The sequence below is a fragment of the Nesoenas mayeri genome (assembly GCF_963082525.1).
Source record: "Nesoenas mayeri genome assembly, chromosome: 29".
NCBI classification, from domain to species: Eukaryota; Metazoa; Chordata; class Aves; order Columbiformes; family Columbidae; genus Nesoenas; species Nesoenas mayeri.
Genome location: NC_137561.1, coordinates 137,284 through 153,943, shown reverse-complemented (window position 1 = coordinate 153,943; position 16,660 = coordinate 137,284). Strand labels below are relative to the sequence as shown.

Sequence of the window (16,660 nt, the reverse complement as noted above, 5' to 3'; positions counted from 1 at the left end):
CCCTGGGAAAGTGATGGGACAACTCATCCTTGGTGCCATTTCAAGGTATATAAAGTATAAGAGGGTCATTAGGGGTGGGCAACTAAGGGGGAGTCGTGCTTGCCCAACCTCATTGACTTCTATGAGGACATAAGATGGACTGAATGGGTGAAGGAAAGAAGCCAGAGAGTCGTGGTCAATGGGGCAGAGTCCAGTTGGACACCTGGATCTAATGCAGTGCCCCAGGGGTTAGTATAGGGCCTATATTATTCCATATATTCATCAATGAGTTGGGTGAGGGAGCAGAGGCACCAAACTGGGTGACACTGGGAGTTGTGCTGTCACCCAGAGACCTGCACAGGCTGCAAGGAATTCAATGCAATAGAACAAGTGTATAGTGTTGTATATGGGCAGAACAGCCCCAGTGTGGGTTGGGAAGGGGCTGGTGGAGCGGTGAGAAGGGACCTGGGGGTCCTGGGGACAGCAGGGGGACCATAAGCCAGCACTGGGCCCTTGGGGCCAGGAAGACAATGGGACCTGGGGGGGGTTAGAAGGGGGTGGTCGGTAGGTCAGAGAGGTTCTCCTGCCCCTCTTCTGTGCCCTTCAACTAAGGGCTTAATTCAAATACTATCAGGATATACTTGGGGAAGTCATATGTATGTATATATGTATAATATATGCAGCCACAGCACCCTGAGAACGCCCCATCTCATGTGATGTGGGAAGCTAAGCAGGGTCGGGCCCGGTCAGCACTTGGATGGGAGACCAGCTGGGTGCAGAGAGGTTCTCTCGCCCCTCTGCTCTGCCCTTGAATAAAGGGCTTAGTGCAGATACTGTCAAGATACACTTGAGGAACTTATATACGTATAGAATATATACAGCCACAGCACCCTGAGAACGCCCCATCTCGTGTGATGTGGGAAGCTAAGCAGGGTCAGGCCCGGTCAGTGCTTGGATGGGAGACCATGAAGGCCAATGGGACCTGGGGTGGGTTAGAAAGGGGTGGTCAGTAGGTCAGAGAGGTTATGCTGCCCCTCTGCTCTGCCCTTGAATAAAGGGTTTAGTTCACATACTATCAAGATACACTTGGGGAACTTATATACATATATATAATATATGGAGCCACAGCACCCTGAGAACGCCCCATCTCATGTGATCTGGAGAAGCTAAGCAGGGTCGGGCCCGGTCAGCACTTGGATGGGAGACCAGCTACCAAGATGCTGGAGGGAGTGGAGCATCTCCCGTGTGAGGGAAGGAATAAGGAGCTGGGGCTCTTTAGTTTGGAGGAGCCTGAGGGGTGACACTAATTCTGGGGTTCTGTGAATAGATGGTGATTTTTGAGGTGATTTCCCCCCAAGAAATTCAACCAGAAATTTTTTTTGGGAAAAAGAAAACCTACCGATTTTTGTGTTCTGCTGCCCTAAAGAAAAAGGAAAGAACAAAAATCAATATAGTAATTTAAAAAAATAATAAAAACCACAACAAATAAGGAAATGGACTCACCAAGCTCCAGTGTAAATATCCCTTAAACCAGAAAATAACACGAATTCCCGTTAATTTCCAGAACGCGAGTCGAACCATCACAAGGTGGGGGAGGGAAAAATGTCACTTACGGATGGTTGCGTCACGTTTTGCTAAAAAACCACATTAAAACAACGAAAAACAATCAGTTTTCAGCACCCCTGGCTGCTCTTTTCCCCCCATAATATAGGAAATAAAATGATTTACCGAGTTCTGCGGTGAGTTTCCCTAAAGAGAGAGAAATACAAGATTTGGTTAAATTTATTTGTACCTTTCTCTCTGTGTAAATAATTTTCTGGTTTAAGTTTATGGAATGAGAAAAGTGCAGGAAAATGAGGTTTTGGAGGGGAGATGGTTCAGCCTTTACCCAACCTCATGAGGAAAATATCACTTACGAAGCTTCACATCTCGTTCCCCTGAATGAAAAAGAGAGAAAAAGTATTAAATCCAGCATTTTGGAGGTTATTTTGGTTGGTTTTTTTAATCGAGAATTGCTCTTTTCATGGTTTTGATGCCAAAACTCCAAAGCCAAGTGCGTGAGGCCTGGCTAAGAACCTCCATAAAATTACATAGAAATTGAATTAAAACGGGAAGTTCTATACAAAAATCCAACTTACCAAGCAGCGCAGTGAGTCTCCCTGTGAAATAAGAGAGGAAAAAGAATAATTAGACCAATTAAAGTGACAAAAATTGATCCCAGGAGAAAGGTTTTGAAGACTGAACCTGTTTTTTTTGTGTCAAGGGACTTCATAGAACCCCAGAATTAGCGTCACCCCCCAGGCTTCTCCAAACTAAAGAGCCCCAGCTCCTTATTCCTTTCATCACACAGGAGATGCTCCACTCCCTCCAGCATCTTGGTAGCTGGTCTCCCATCCAAGTGCTGACCGGGCCCGACCCTGCTTAGCTTCTCCAGATCACATGAGATGGGGCGTTCTCAGGGGGCTGTGGGTGCATATATTACATACATATCTGTATATATAAGTTCCCCAAGTGTATCCTGACAGTATCTGCACTAAACCCTTTATTCAAGGGCAGAGCAGAGGGGCAGGAGAACCTCTCTGACCTACTGACCACCCCCCGTCTAATGCACCCCAGGTCCCATTGGCCTTCATGGTCACCCATCCAAGTGCTGACCGGACCCAACCCTGCTTAGCTTCCCACATCACATGAGACTGGGTATTCTCAGGATGCTATGGCTATATATATATATGTATGTATGTATAGATATGTGTGTTCCCCAAGTATATCCTGCCCCATTTTTAAGTGGCAGAGCAGAGGGGCAGGAGAACCTCTCTGACCTACTGACCACCCTCCTTCCCAGCTGGTCTCCCATCCAAGCACTGACCGGGCCCGACCCTGCTTAGCTTCCCACATCACATGAGATGGGGCGTTCTCAGGGGGCTGTGGCTGCATATATTAGATAGATAGATGATAGATAGATAGATAGATAGATAGATAGATTAGATAGATCGATCGATATAAGTTCCCCAAGTATATCCTGACAGTATCTCAACTAAACCCACTATTCAACGGCAAAGCAGAGGGGCAGGAGAACCTCTCTGACCTACTGACCACCCTCCTTCCCAGCTGGTCTCCCATCCAAGCACTGACCGGGCCCGACCCTGCTTAGCTTCCCACATCACATGAGATGGGGCGTTCTCAGGGGGCTGTGGCTGCATATATTAGATAGATAGATGATAGATAGATAGATAGATAGATAGATAGATTAGATAGATCGATCGATATAAGTTCCCCAAGTATATCCTGACAGTATCTCAACTAAACCCACTATTCAACGGCAAAGCAGAGGGGCAGGAGAACCTATCTCGACCAGCTGGTCTCCCATCCAAGTACTGACCGGGCCCGACCCTGCTTAGCTTCCCACATCACATGAGATGGGGCGTTCTCAGGGGGCTGTGGCTACATATATTATGTATACATGTACATATATAAGTTCCCCAAGTCTATCCTGATAGTATCTGAACTAAACCCTTTATTCAATGGTGGAGTAGAGGGGCAGAACCTCTCTGACCTACTGAGCACCCCCTTCCCAGCTGGTCTCCCATCCAAGCACTGACCAAGCCCAACCCTGCTTAGCGCAGACAAAGACTTACGGATTTCTGCTGCGAGTCTGGCTGCAAAGAGGAAAAAAACAACATTTCTGTGAATTTGGGTGGAATTTCTCTGCGGGAAAAGCAGAAAGTTGGGAAAAATAATGTTCTAATTTGCCATTTTTCACTGACAAAGGTTCCTCCGCCCCCAAATAGGTCGGTTTTTAGCCCAAAAATACAAGGATAAAATGACACTTACTAATTTTTCTGTCGCGTTCCTCTGGGAAAAAAAAAAGGAAGGAAAAAAAGGCAGAAAAATTATTATTAAAGGTGAAAATATTGCGGCTACAGCCCCCAAACAAGAGGAATTGCACTTACTGATTTTTGCGTCGCATTCGCCTGAAAATGGGTTAAAAAGGAAAAATAATCAATGAACGTAAAGCAGATATAATGGAAATACAATTTCTTACCCAGCTCTGCCGTGATTTGCCTTAAATCAAAGCAAATAAATTAATATCGGCTTTAAATCAAAGACACAAGCCGGGGTAAAATCACGTTTTAATTGCACAAGGTTGATGAGAAGGGATTAAAAATTAAAACGTTAAAAATTATATGTAGAGCATTGACTCAAGGGGGAGGTGGTTGTGGGGAGAGACCATCAGCCCAATGGGGGGGGTCCTAGGGGAGACCATTGTGAATGGAGGGGGTGTTTGGGGCAGACCATCAGTCAATGGGGGGGTCCTTGGGGGAGACCATTGTGAATGGAGGGTGTGTTTGGGGGAGACCATTGGGAAGGTGAAGGGGGTGTTTGGGGGAGACCATTGACTCAAGGGGGAGGTGGTTTTAGGGGGAGACCATCAGCCCAATGGGGGGAGTCCTAGGGGGAGACCATTGTGAATGGAGGGGGTGTTTGGGGGAGACCATCAGCCCAATGGGGAGGTCCTTGGGGGAGACCATTGTGAATGGACGGGGTGGTTGGGGCAGACCATCAGCCCAATGTGGGGAGTCTTAGGGGGAGACCATTGTGAATGGAGGGGGTGTTCGGGGAGACCATTGGGAAGGTGAAGTGGGTGTTTGGGGAGACCATTGACTCAAGGGGGAGGTGGTTTTAGGGGGAGACCATCAGCCCAATGGGGGGAGTCTTAGGGGGAGACCATTGTAAATGGAGGGCGTGTTTGGGGGAGACCACTGTAAATGGAGGGGGTGTTTGGGGGAGACCCCAAATCCACACTCACCATGTTCGGTGTCGCTTTCTTCTAATGGGCATAAAAATATATAGAGAAGAACGTGTGTATTTGGAGATTGAAAAATTAATAATCAAGAAAAGAGAAAAACATAGTTACAAAAGTGTAAACCGCAATAATAAATACACTGAAAATCAAGTAATAAATTGATATAGAATATGAATAAATGCATGAAAGTAAATAGAAAATAAATATATACAAGACATTAAGAAATGGAAATATTGGGAGGATTAAGGAAAGTGAATAACTCACCAAATTCTTCCGTTAATTTCCCTTAAAATAACAAAATAACGATGAATTCAAGGCTTTACCCCTGAGTTTTGACCAGAAGAAAAGGGGGAAAAACAGCAAAAAATCGGAACTTACTGATTTTTGCATCTCGTTGTTCTACAAGGAAACAGAAAATTCAGCCCTAAATGAGTATTTTGGTGGGTTTTCTTAATTTGCGCTATAGGAATTGGGTTATAATGTATATTTATGTTTCTTTATTGGCCATGAGGAGATGTAGAATAATGAGATTTACTGTGAGGGGAAAAGGGAATAAAATTACCTACCGAGATCCGTGCTCCTTTTCCCTTCAAAAAAAGACAAAATAAAGGTAAAACCATTAAATAACAGTTTAAAAAATAGGAAAAAAAAGAGTCTAAACACCCTCAAATGGGGCAAAATTGGGTTATTTGGGTGTGGCATTAATAAATATATTGATTCGTACCCGACTCCATCGTCACCAGGAGCTTCTTGGACCTGTTGGGATGAGCAGAAACAATTAAAACCGCCCCATTTTTCTTGCTAAATCACTTGAATTGGACGAGAAAATCACTATAATTGAATTTTCTGGTGTGTTTTTCACACTAAACCCCCGGTAATAAACCCAAATTATCCTTTTTCTCCCCCTATAGTAATTAATAATAAGACTCACCGAGCGTCAGGGTTGAGTTTTAACGATGCCGACTTGGATTTAAATGTGTTATTTTTCACTCCCGGCGCCAGAAATGGTTGTTTTGAGGTGGGGGTTGGTCCGTGCTGCAGATTTTTGGCGGATCATGAGGAAAATGTTACACAGAGTGGCTTTATTTTAATTAATTTGGGGGCGGAGGCGACAGCTGCGCCGGGAGGGATGAAACAACATCTAATTTTAGCCGGTTCAAATGCCGAGGAGCAGGATCCTGACATAGATACGGCCCGAATAGGATCCTGAGAGAAAAAATAGAAGAAAAACAATTAAAAATAATCATATTTTCAAGCAGAAATCGACACCACGGCTCCTAAATTACTCATGGTGTTAATTAGAGAAGGTGACGCGGCCCGGGAAGATGAAGCGTTTTGGATTTTGGTGCTTGCGGGTGTTCATTTGAAGCCCTTAGGAAGGGATAGGGGGGAATTTAAGATGTGAAAGTTAATTAGCAAAAGCTCATTAGCGGCCGAATCTTCGTTAGCAGGTTCCATAGGGCCTGGTTGTGCCTGTGGAGACGGGGTGGTTTTCTGGGCGATTTTCTTATGAAAACCTGAACTTTAAAGCTTAAAATTGGTTTATTGGCTTAAATCCTGTCCCACACAGCCCCTCCATCCCACCACCAGCCCCCCAAAGCCGCCCCTGTCCCCCACAGGCCCCCAAATTCTTCCCTTGTCCCCCACAGGTCGCCACTCTGCCGCCATGTTGCCCTCCCCAGGCTCTCCGTATCCCCCATGTACCCCTCTCCCCCAGGGCCTCCAAAACAAGCCCTGTCCCCCAGAACCCCTCTCTGTCCCTCACGATCCCCCCCCATCCCACAACCAGCCCCCCAAATTCTCCCCCCATCACCAACACTCACCCCTACACGTCTTTCCGTACAGCGCCCTGCGCGCCGCCATGTTGCCCTGAGCGCCGCCATGCTGCCGTACAGCTACAAGGCTACTTCCACTTCCGCCGGACGTCACCTCCTTCTTTTCCTGTCCCCGCGTTGGCGGAGGGTAGTGGCGGCCGGACGGGACCGGGCCGGGGCCTCCGTTGAATCCGCCGCCATCGGTCCTTCATCGCCGCCGCCATGACGGAGCAGATGACCCTGCGGGGGACCCTGAAGGGCCACAATGGCTGGGTGACCCAGATCGCCACCACCCCGCAGTTCCCGGACATGATTCTCTCCGCCTCGCGGGGTGAGGGGTGGGGGGGGGGGAGGCGGAGGAGACCATCGGAAGGGGAAGGGGGGCTGATTGGGAGAGACCAACGAAAGGGGAGGGGGGGTGCTGATTGGGGGAGACCATCGAAAGGGGAGGGGGGCGCTGATTGGGAGAGACCATCAGCCTGAGAGGGGAGTAGTTTTAGGGGAAGACCATCAGCCCAATGTGGGGCTCTCAGGAGGAGACAACTGTAAATGGAGGGGGTGTTTGGGGGAGACCATCAGCCCAGGGCAGGAGGAGACCATGGGGAAGGTGAAGGGGGTGATTGGGGGAGACCATTGGTCATAGTGGAGTCCCTCGAGGGTCGGTACTGGGACCAGTATTATCCAATGTATTCATCAATGAGTTGGATGAGAGAATAGAGTGACTGTCAGCGGGTTTGCTGGTGGCACCAAACTGGGAGCAGCGGTGACACTGGGAGCTGTGCTGCCATCAGAGACCTGGACAGGCTGGGGAGGGGAATTCAATGCAATAGAACAAGTGTATAGTGTTGTATATGGGCAGAACAGCCCCAGTGTGGGTTGGGAAGGGGCTGGTGGAGCGGTGAGAAGGGACCTGGGGGTCCTGGGGACAGCAGGGTGACCATGAGCCAGCACTGGGCCCTTGGGGCCAGGAAGCCAATGGGACCTGGGGGGGTTAGAAGGGGGTCAGTAGGTCAGAGAGGTTCTGCTGCCCCTCTGCTCTGCCCTTGAGTAAAGGGTTTAGTGCAGATACTATCAGGATACACTTGGGGAACTTTTATATATATATATATGTATATATATATAATAAGTGCAGCCACAGTGTCCTGGCATCGCCCCATCTCGTGATGTGGGAAGCTAAGCAGGGTTGGGCCCGGTCAGCACTTGGATGGGTGACCATGAAGGCCAATGGGACCTGGGGTGGGTTAGAAGGGGGTGGTCAGTAGGTCAGAGAGGTTCTCCTGCCCCTCTGCTCTGCCCTTGAATAAAGGGTTTAGTTCAGATACTGTCAGGGTGCACTTGGGGAACATATATATAAAATATATATGCAGCCACACCACCCTGGGAATGCCCCATCTCATGTGATGTGGGAAGCTAAGCAGGGTCGGGCCCGGTCAGTACTTGGATGGGAGACCAGCCGGTCCAGAGAGGTTCTCCTGCCCCTCTGCTCTGCCCTTGAATAAAGGGTTTAGTTCAGATGCTATCAGGATAGACTTGGGGAAGTCATACGTATGTGTATGTATATAATACATACAGCCACAGCCCCCTCAGAGTGCCCCATCTTATGTGATCTGGGAAGCTAAGCAGGGTCGGGCCTGGTCAGCGCTTGGATGGGAGACCAGCCACAGAGATGCTGGAGGGAGCGGATCATCTCCCGTGTGAGGAAAGGCTGGGAGCTCTGGAGCTGGAGGAGACTGGGGGGTGACATTAATGGTGATCAGTATGGAAAGGGGGAGTATCAGGAGGATGGAGCCATCGGTGACAATAGGACAAGGGGCAATGGGGACAAAGTGGAACACAGGAGATTCCACTTAAATATGAGAAGAAACTTCTTCATGGTGAGGGTGGCAGAGCCTGGCCCAGGGGGGTTGTGGAGTCTCCTTCTCTGAGACATTTAAACCCGCCTGGTTCCTGGATCACCTCATCTGGGTGTTCCTGCTCCACAACAGATGATCTTTAAGGTCCCTTCCAACCCCTGACATTGATTCTGTGACCATTGTGAATGGAGGGGGTGTTTGGGGGAGACCATCAGCCCAATGTGGGGGAGTCTTAGGGAGAGACCATTGTGAATGGAGAGGGTGTTTGGGGGAGACCATCAGCCCAATGAGGGGGATCTTAGGGGAAGACAATTGTGAATGGAGGGGGTGTTTGGGGGAGACCATTAGCCCAGAGCAGGGGGAGACCACGGGGAAGGTGAAGGGGGTGTTTGGGGGAGACCATGGGGAAGGTGAAGGGGGTATTTGGGGGAGACCATTGACCAATCTTGGAGGTGGGAATGAGAGTTGATGGAGACTATTGGGAGGGGTATGTTTAGGGGGACACCATTGTAAATGGAGGGGGTGTTTGGGGGAGACCACTGACTCGAGGGGGAGGTGGTTTTAGGGGGAGACCATCAGCCCAATGGGGGGGATCTTAGGGGGAGACCATTGTAAATGGAGGGAGTGTTTGGGGGAGACCATCAGCCCAATGAGGGGGGTCCTAGGAGGAGATGATTTTAAATGGAGGGGGTGTTTGGGGGAGACCATCAGCCCAATGAAGGGGATCTTAGGGGGACACCATTGTAAATGGAGGGGGTGTTTGGGGGAGACCATTGACTCAAGGGGGAGGTGGTTTTAGGGGGAGACCATTGTAAATGGAGGGGGTGTTTGGGGGAGACCATCACCCCAATGTGGGGGATCTTAGGGGGAGACCATTGTGAATGGACGGGGTGTTTCAGGAAGACCATTGGGAAGGTGAAGGGGGTGTTTGGGAGAGACCATTGACTCAAGGGGGAGGTGGTTTTAGGGGGAGACCATCAGAAGCGAGGGGGGGGAGATGTTTGGGTGAGACCATTGACCTGGGGTGGGGGGGATAAGGGTCAGACCAGACTATTGGGAGGGGTATGGTAATGGGGAGACCATTGTAAGGGATGGGGGTGTTTGGGGGAGACCATTCATTGAGGATTAGGGGGGGAAGGGGCGACCGTCCCGCTTCATTTCCCATCTTCCCCCAGACAAAACCATCATCATGTGGAAGCTGACGCGGGATGAGACCAACTACGGGATCCCGCAGCGCGCTCTGCGCGGCCACTCGCACTTCGTTAGCGACGTCGTTATCTCCTCGGACGGGCAATTCGCCCTCTCGGGCTCCTGGGACGGCACTTTGCGCCTTTGGGACCTCACCACGTGAGTCACCGATAGGATTTTGGGTCCAAAAAGCGAAATTGAGGCGATTCCGTACGTCCATAAATGGATTTTGGCATCCCGGGATGAGTGGAAACGGTGTTAAAAACATCACGTTTTCCCCCGGAATCGCTTAAACCGCACAAAGTAATAATTCTAATTTAAATTATAATTTTTGGGTGGTTTTCATCCCACCGCCATCCCGAGCGCAGAAAAGGCCGAATATTCCCCCAAATTACCTCCTTTTCTCCCAATGATTAAACATGACGCAAAAACCTGACGATCCCCCGGGATCTGACGACCACGTCCTGCAATTATGACGGGAGAGACACACAATAGGGGGGGTTAAACTAATTTTTGGCTCATTTTGGGGCTGAATTGCAGCTACGATGGTTGAGATTTGTGCAAGCGGCGCCAAGTCGCCTCATTTTTAACATATTGAAGGCAAACGCAAACGGCGCTTTGTAGCGTTTCATAACACGCTCGGCGTGTTGTTTTAACCCAATATTTGAGTTTTTGCCCGTTTTTGGTGCTGTTTCGGTGCGAAATTTGGCGTTTCCACCCCCCGCAGCGGCACAACCACCCGGCGCTTTGTTGGCCACACCAAGGACGTGCTGAGCGTGGCCTTTTCTTCCGACAACCGCCAAATCGTCTCGGGTTCCCGTGATAAAAACCATCAGCTCTGGAACACTCTGGGCGTCTGCAAATACACTGTGCAGGTGGGACTTGAAAACTCCCCCCCCGGGGTGGATTTTGAGGACAAAACGGGTGGTTTTGGGCCCGGGAAGCGTCACTCGGTGTTTTGCTCAGCGTGGTTTTGTGTGTTTCAGGATGAAAGCCACTCGGAATGGGTGTCGTGCGTGCGATTCTCGCCCAACAGCAGCAACCCCATCATTGTGTCCTGCGGATGGGACAAGCTCGTTAAGGTGAAATCAATCAAAACCTGCTTTTTTTCCCCCAAAAATAATCTGAAGATTTAGGGTTTGGTAGCGATATTTAACTCCCTTATCCCTGTGTGCTTTTCTTTCCTTAAATCCCCTTTTTATGGTGCGGTTGTGATGTTTAATCCCCTTTTTCACCCCCAGATTGTGGGGTTTTCACCCCCAAATCATGTGTGGTTTTTCCCGCCAAATCGTGGGAGGGTTTTCCCCGCCAAATCATGGGAGGTTTTCCCGCCAAATCGTGGGGGGGTTTTCCCGCCAAATCGTGTGGGGTTTTCCCCCCCAAATCTTGGGGTGTTTCCCCCCCCCCCCAAATCGTGGTGGTGTTTTTCCCGCCAAATCGTGGTGGTGTTTTTTCCCGCCATATCGTGGTGGTGTTTTTTCCCCGCCAAATCGTGTGTGGTTTTTCCCGCCAAACCCCCAGATTTAGGGCACATTAGTTTCATTTAACCCCCTTTTTATCTCCCTCTGTGTCTTTTTCCCTCCAAAATCTCACCATTTAGGGTCCGTTAATGATGTTTAACCCCTTTTCCCCCAGCCAAATCTTACCATTTAGGGTCCATTAATGATGTTTAACCCCTTTTTACCCCCCAAATCTCACCATTTAGGGTCCGTTAATGATGTTTAACCCCCTTTTCCCCCCCAAATCTCACCATTTAGGGTCTGTTAATGACGTTTAACACCTTTTCCCCCCCAAGGTGTGGAACTTGGCCAACTGCAAACTGAAGACCAACCACATCGGGCACACGGGGTATCTGAACACGGTTACCGTGTCCCCCGACGGCTCCCTCTGCGCATCAGGAGGGAAGGTCAGCCCAAAACTACACATTTCACCCCCCAAAATCAGCCCCAAACGCCCACGTTTCACCCCCAAAAATCAGCCCCAGAGCACACGTTGCGCCCCAAAAATCAGCCTTAAAAATCAGCCCCAAAACCACGTTTCGCGTCAAAAATCAGCCCCCAAAACACGCATTTCACCCCAAAAATCAGCCCCAAAGCCACACGTTTTGCCCCCAAAATCAGCTCTAAAACAACATATTTCAGCCCCAAAATCAGCTCCCAAACCCCATGTTTCACGCCAAAAATCAGCTCAAAACCTCCATGTTTCACCCCCAAAAATCAGCTCCCAAAACCTCACGTTTCACTCCAAAAATCAGCCCCCAAAACACACATTTCACCCCGAAAATCAGCCCCAAAAGGGGCAAATTTGGGGCAAAAAAATGGGCAAATTGGGGGGAAAAAAGGGGCAATTTGGGGGCCAAAAAGAGGTCGATTTGGGGCCAGAAAAGAACTGATTTGGGGATAAAAGGGGCCGATTTGGGGCAAAAAAGGGGCTAATTTGGGTTGGAAAAAGGGCCAATTGAGGGTGGAGAAAGAGCCTCTTGGGGCCAAAAAAGGGTCGATTTGGGGCAAAAAGAGGCTGATTTTGGGCAAAAAAGGACCAATTTGGGGAAGAAAAAAGGCGGCAATTTGGGGCAAGAAAGGGGCCAATTTGGGGCCAAAAAAGGGACAAGTTGGGGTGGAAAAAGAGCATCTTGGGGTTAAAAAAGGGCCAATTTGGGGCTAAGAAAGAAAGAGCCACTTGGGGGCAAAAAAGGGTCAATTTGGAGCTAAAGAAAGGCCGATTTGGGGCCAAAAAAAGGCCGATTTGGGGCAAAAAAAGGCCGATTTGGGGCTAATAAAAGGGCGATTTGGGGCGCAAAGGGTGGGATGGGGGTGACGGTGACACGGGGTGTCCCCAGGACGGGCAGGCCATGCTGTGGGACCTGAACGAGGGGAAGCACCTGTACACGCTGGACGGCGGGGACGTGATCAACGCGCTCTGCTTCAGCCCCAACCGCTACTGGCTCTGCGCCGCCACCGGGCCCAGCATCAAGATCTGGGTATGGTCAGTGGCCCCTGGTAGCCCCCCAGTATCCCTGCACTATCCTACAGTGTCCCCCCAGTATACCCCAGTCCCCCCCCAGTGTCCCCCAGTATCCCCTGGTGTCCCGCAGTATCCCACAATGTCCCCACAGTGTCACCCAGTGTCCCTATAGGGTCACCCAGTGTCCCCCAGTATCCTCCCAGTGTCCCCACAGTGCTCCCCCAGTATCCTCCATTGTCCCACAGTATCCCCCAGTGCCCCCCCAGTGTCCCCCCAGTGTCCCACGGTATCCCCTGGTGTCCCCACAGTGCTCCCCAGTATCCTCCATTGTCCCACAGTATCCCCCAGTGCCCCCTCAGTGTCCCCCCAGTGTCCCACGGTATCCCCTGGTGTCCCCCCAGTATCCCCCCAGTATTCCCCAGTGTCCCCCCAGTGCCCTCCCAGTATCCCCCCAGTGTCCCCCAGTATACCCTAGTGCCCCCCCAGTGTCTCCCAGTATCCCCTGGTGTCCCGCAGTATCCCACAATGTCCCCCACAGTGTCACCCAGTGTCCCTATAGGGTCACCCAGTGTCCCCCAGTATCCCTACAGCATTCCACAGTGTCCCCCCAGTAACCCCAGTATCCCCCAGTATCACCCAGTGTCCCTCAATATCTCCCCAGTGCCCCCCATAGTGTCCCCCCAGGTCACAGATTTGGGGGTTTGTCCCCCCGAGGTGTCATGAGACCCTCAGGTCGTGGATTTGGGGTTCCTGGCCGTTTGTCCCCGTTTGGGGTTCCCGGCCGTTGGTCCCCGTTTGGGGTTCCGGCCGTTTGTCCCGTTTGGGATTCCCGGCCGTTTGTCCCCGTTTGTGTTCCTGGCCGTTTGTCCCCATTTGGTGTTCCTGGCCGTTTGTCCCCATTGGGGTTATGGCCGTTTGTCCCTGTTTGGGGTTCCCGGCAGTTTGGGTTCCTATCTGTTTGTCCCCCTTTGGGGTTCCCAGCCGTTTGTCCTGTTGGGGTTCCTGGCCGTTTGTCCCCGTTTGGGGTTCCTGGCCGTTTGTCCCCGTTTGGAGTTCCTGGCCGTTTGTCCTGTTGGGTTCCCGGCCGTTTGTCCCCGTTTGGGGTTCCCGGCCGTTTGTCCCGTTGGGGTTCTTGTCCGTTTGTCCCCGTTTGGGGTTCCTGTCCATTTGTCCTGTTTGGGTTCCTGGCCATTTGTCCCGTTTGGGTTCCTGGCCATTTGTCCCGTTGGGGTTCTTGTCCGTTTGTCCCCGTTTGGGGTTCCTGTCCATTTGTCCGTTTGGGTTCCTGGCCGTTTGTCCCGTTTGGGTTCCTGGCCGTTTGTCCCGTTTGGGTTCCTGGCCGTTTATCCCGTTCACGTTCCTGTCCGTTTGTCCCCGTTTGGGTTCCTGTCTGTCCCCGTTGGGGTTCCCGGCCGTGTGTCCTGTTGGGGTTCCTGTCTGTCCCTGTTTGGGGTTCCCGGCTGTTTGTCCCGTTCGGGTTCCTGTCTGTTTGTCCCGTTGGGGTTCCTGGCCGTTGTCCCCTTGTCCCCCGGGCCATGATGAAGCGTTTGGTGCCGTCCGAGCGCGCTGTGCGGAGACGCAGAGGCTGTTTCTGAGCCGCCCGCTGCTGCTCCGCCATTCGGGGACCTCGCGGTGGCACCTCAGGGCTGCTCACCCTCCTGCTCCTCCTTCTCCATCCCTTCCTGTTCCTCCTTCATCCCTTCCTGTTCCTCCTTCATCCCTTCCTGTTCCTCCTTCATCCCTTCCTGTTCCTCCTTCATCCCTTCCTGTTCCTCCTTCATCCCTTCCTGTTCCTCCTTCTCCATCCCCTCGTGTTCGTCCTTCTCCATCCCTTCCTGTTCGTCCTTCTCCATCCCTTCCTGTTTGTCCTTCTCTGTCCTTTCCTGTTCGTTCTTCTCCGTCCCTTCCTGTTCCTTTTTCCTCTCCATTCCTTCCTGTTCCTCCTCCTCCATCCCTTCCTGTTCCTCCTCCTCCATCCCTTCCTGCTCCTCCTTCTCCATCCCTTCCTGTTCCTCCTCCTCCATCCCTTCCTGTTCCTCCTCCTCCATCCCTTCCTGTTCCTCCTTCTCCATCCCTTCCTGTTCCTCCTCCTCCATCCCTTCCTGTTCCTCCTTCTCCATCCCCTCATGTTCCTTCTCCATCCCTTCCTGTTCGTCCTTCTCCATCCCTTCCTGTTCGTCCTTCTCCATCTTCTCCATCCCTTCCTGTTCCTCCTTCATCCCTTCCTGTTCCTCCTCCTCCATCCCTTGTGTTCCTCCTTCTTCTTGACGTTCTCCACCCTTCCTGTTCCTTCTCCTCCTCTTTCTCCTCCACGTTCCCTCTCTATCCCTCCACCTTCTCGGTTCCTCCGTGTCTGTTCTTCCACCTTCTTCTCCTTTCCCATTTCTTCACCTTTTCTTCTTCTCCATCTCTCATCCTCCTCCATTTTTCCACCTTTTTCCCCATCCTCCTCTTCCATCCTCCACCTTCTTTTCCTCCACATTCCTTCTCTGTTCCTCCACGTTCTTCGTTGTTCCTCCACCTTCTCCTCCGGTCCACCATGTTCCTCCTCATCCTCCGTTCTCCCCATTGCCGTTTCCTCCCCGTTTCCTCCCCGTTTCCTCCCCGTTTCCTCCCCGTTTCCTCCCCGTTTCCTCCCCCGTTTCCTCAGGACCTGGAGGGGAAGATCATCGTGGACGAGCTGAAGCAGGAAGTGATCAGCACCAGCAGCAAAGCCGAACCGCCGCAGTGCACCTCGCTGGCCTGGTCCGCGGATGGGCAGGTACAGACCCCCCCCACAGCCCCCCAAATTCACCCCCATCCCCCAAAATTCCCCCCCACATCCTCCACATTCCCCCCAGCTCCCCCAAATCCTCTGAAATTCCCTCCAGCTACCCCCAAATTCCTCAATTATTCCTCCCAATTATTTCCCCCCCAAATTCCCCCCCATTCCCCCTCCAATTTACCCAATTCCCCCCTCACTCCCCCCCCCAATTGCCCCCCTCCAATTCCTCCCCAATTCCCCCCCAATTCCCCCCCAATTGCCCCCCCAATTGCCCCCCTCCAATTCCTCCCCAATCCCCCCCCAAATTCCCCCCAGTTTCCCCCCCCAAATTCCCCCCAGTTTCCCCCCCCAAATTCCCCCCAGTTTCCCCCCCCAAATTCCCCCCAGTTTCCCCCCCAAAATTCCCCCCCAAATTCCCCCCAATTTTCCCCCGATTCCCCCCAAATTCCCCCCCAATTTTCCCCAAATTCCTCCCCAATTTTCCCCCAAAATTCCCCCCAAGCTCCTCCCAGATTTCCCCCCCATTTCCCCTCAATTCCTCCCAAATTCCCCCCAGTTTCCCCCCCAAACTCCCTCCCAATTTCCCCCAATTTTCCCCCAAGCTTCCCCCCAATTTTCCCCCGATTTCTCCCCCAGTTTTACCTCAATTCCCCCCAATTTTCCCCCTGATTCCCCCCCAATTTTCCCCCCGATTCCCCCCAAATTCCCCCCAGTTTCCCCCCCAAAATTCTCCCCCAATTTTCCCCAAATTCCCCTCCAAAATTTCCCCCAAGCTCCCCCCAAATTTCCCCCCCAATTTTCCCCAATTCCCCCCCAGATTCTCCCCCCCCACTCCCTCCCAACTCTCTGAACCTTCCTCCAAGGTGCCAATTGACCAATTCCCCCTTTTTTTGCCCCAAAACCCCGTTTTCCCCCCAGACGCTGTTCGCCGGTTACACCGACAACCTGGTGCGCGTGTGGCAGGTGACGATCGGCACCCGCTGACCCAAAAACGCCGCTTTTCCACCCAAAATGAATAAAACCGGAGCTGCCGCCACCTCGCGTCTCCTCAGGTCTCCAAAACAAGGCAAAACCACCCAAAAATGAGGCAAAACCACCCAAAAAAAGAGGCAAAACCACCCCAAAATCCCACCCCATTGTCCCCAATGCTTGGGGGGCGGGAGGGTGGGATGAGATTTGGGGGAGAAAACGGTGATTTCGTAGCCAAAAATGAGCAGTTCTGTGGTGACGTGGAAAAGATACGGAATTTGTGCCAAAAAATCCCAAATCGGAGAAATTTTGGTGGTAAAAATGA

The 16,660-nt window shown here is 51.5% G+C and overlaps 1 protein-coding gene across 1 annotated transcript; it reads left to right on the top strand.

The window, feature by feature from the left end:
• The first annotated feature begins 6,721 nt into the window (after positions 1 to 6,721).
• On the top strand, positions 6,722 to 16,402 carry RACK1 (receptor for activated C kinase 1). Its single transcript, XM_080360886.1, has 8 exons — positions 6,722 to 6,928; positions 9,626 to 9,797; positions 10,366 to 10,513; positions 10,625 to 10,720; positions 11,434 to 11,544; positions 12,478 to 12,618; positions 15,253 to 15,363; positions 16,285 to 16,402. The coding sequence occupies exons 1-8, from the start codon at positions 6,820 to 6,822 to the stop codon at positions 16,348 to 16,350; spliced, it is 954 nt and encodes a 317-aa protein (XP_080217012.1). The 5' UTR covers positions 6,722 to 6,819; the 3' UTR covers positions 16,351 to 16,402.
• The last annotated feature ends 258 nt before the right edge of the window (positions 16,403 to 16,660 follow it).

Excerpts from the sequence above, each read along its gene's own strand:
- RACK1 (XM_080360886.1), top strand. The coding sequence starts at position 6,820 with ATGACGGAGCAGATGACCCTGCGGGGGACCCTGAAGGGCCACAATGGC. Across the intron at positions 9,798-10,365 it reads CGCCTTTGGGACCTCACCAC|CGGCACAACCACCCGGCGCT; the intron begins GTGAGTCACCGA and ends CACCCCCCGCAG. Across the intron at positions 15,364-16,284 it reads CCTGGTCCGCGGATGGGCAG|ACGCTGTTCGCCGGTTACAC; the intron begins GTACAGACCCCC and ends TTTTCCCCCCAG.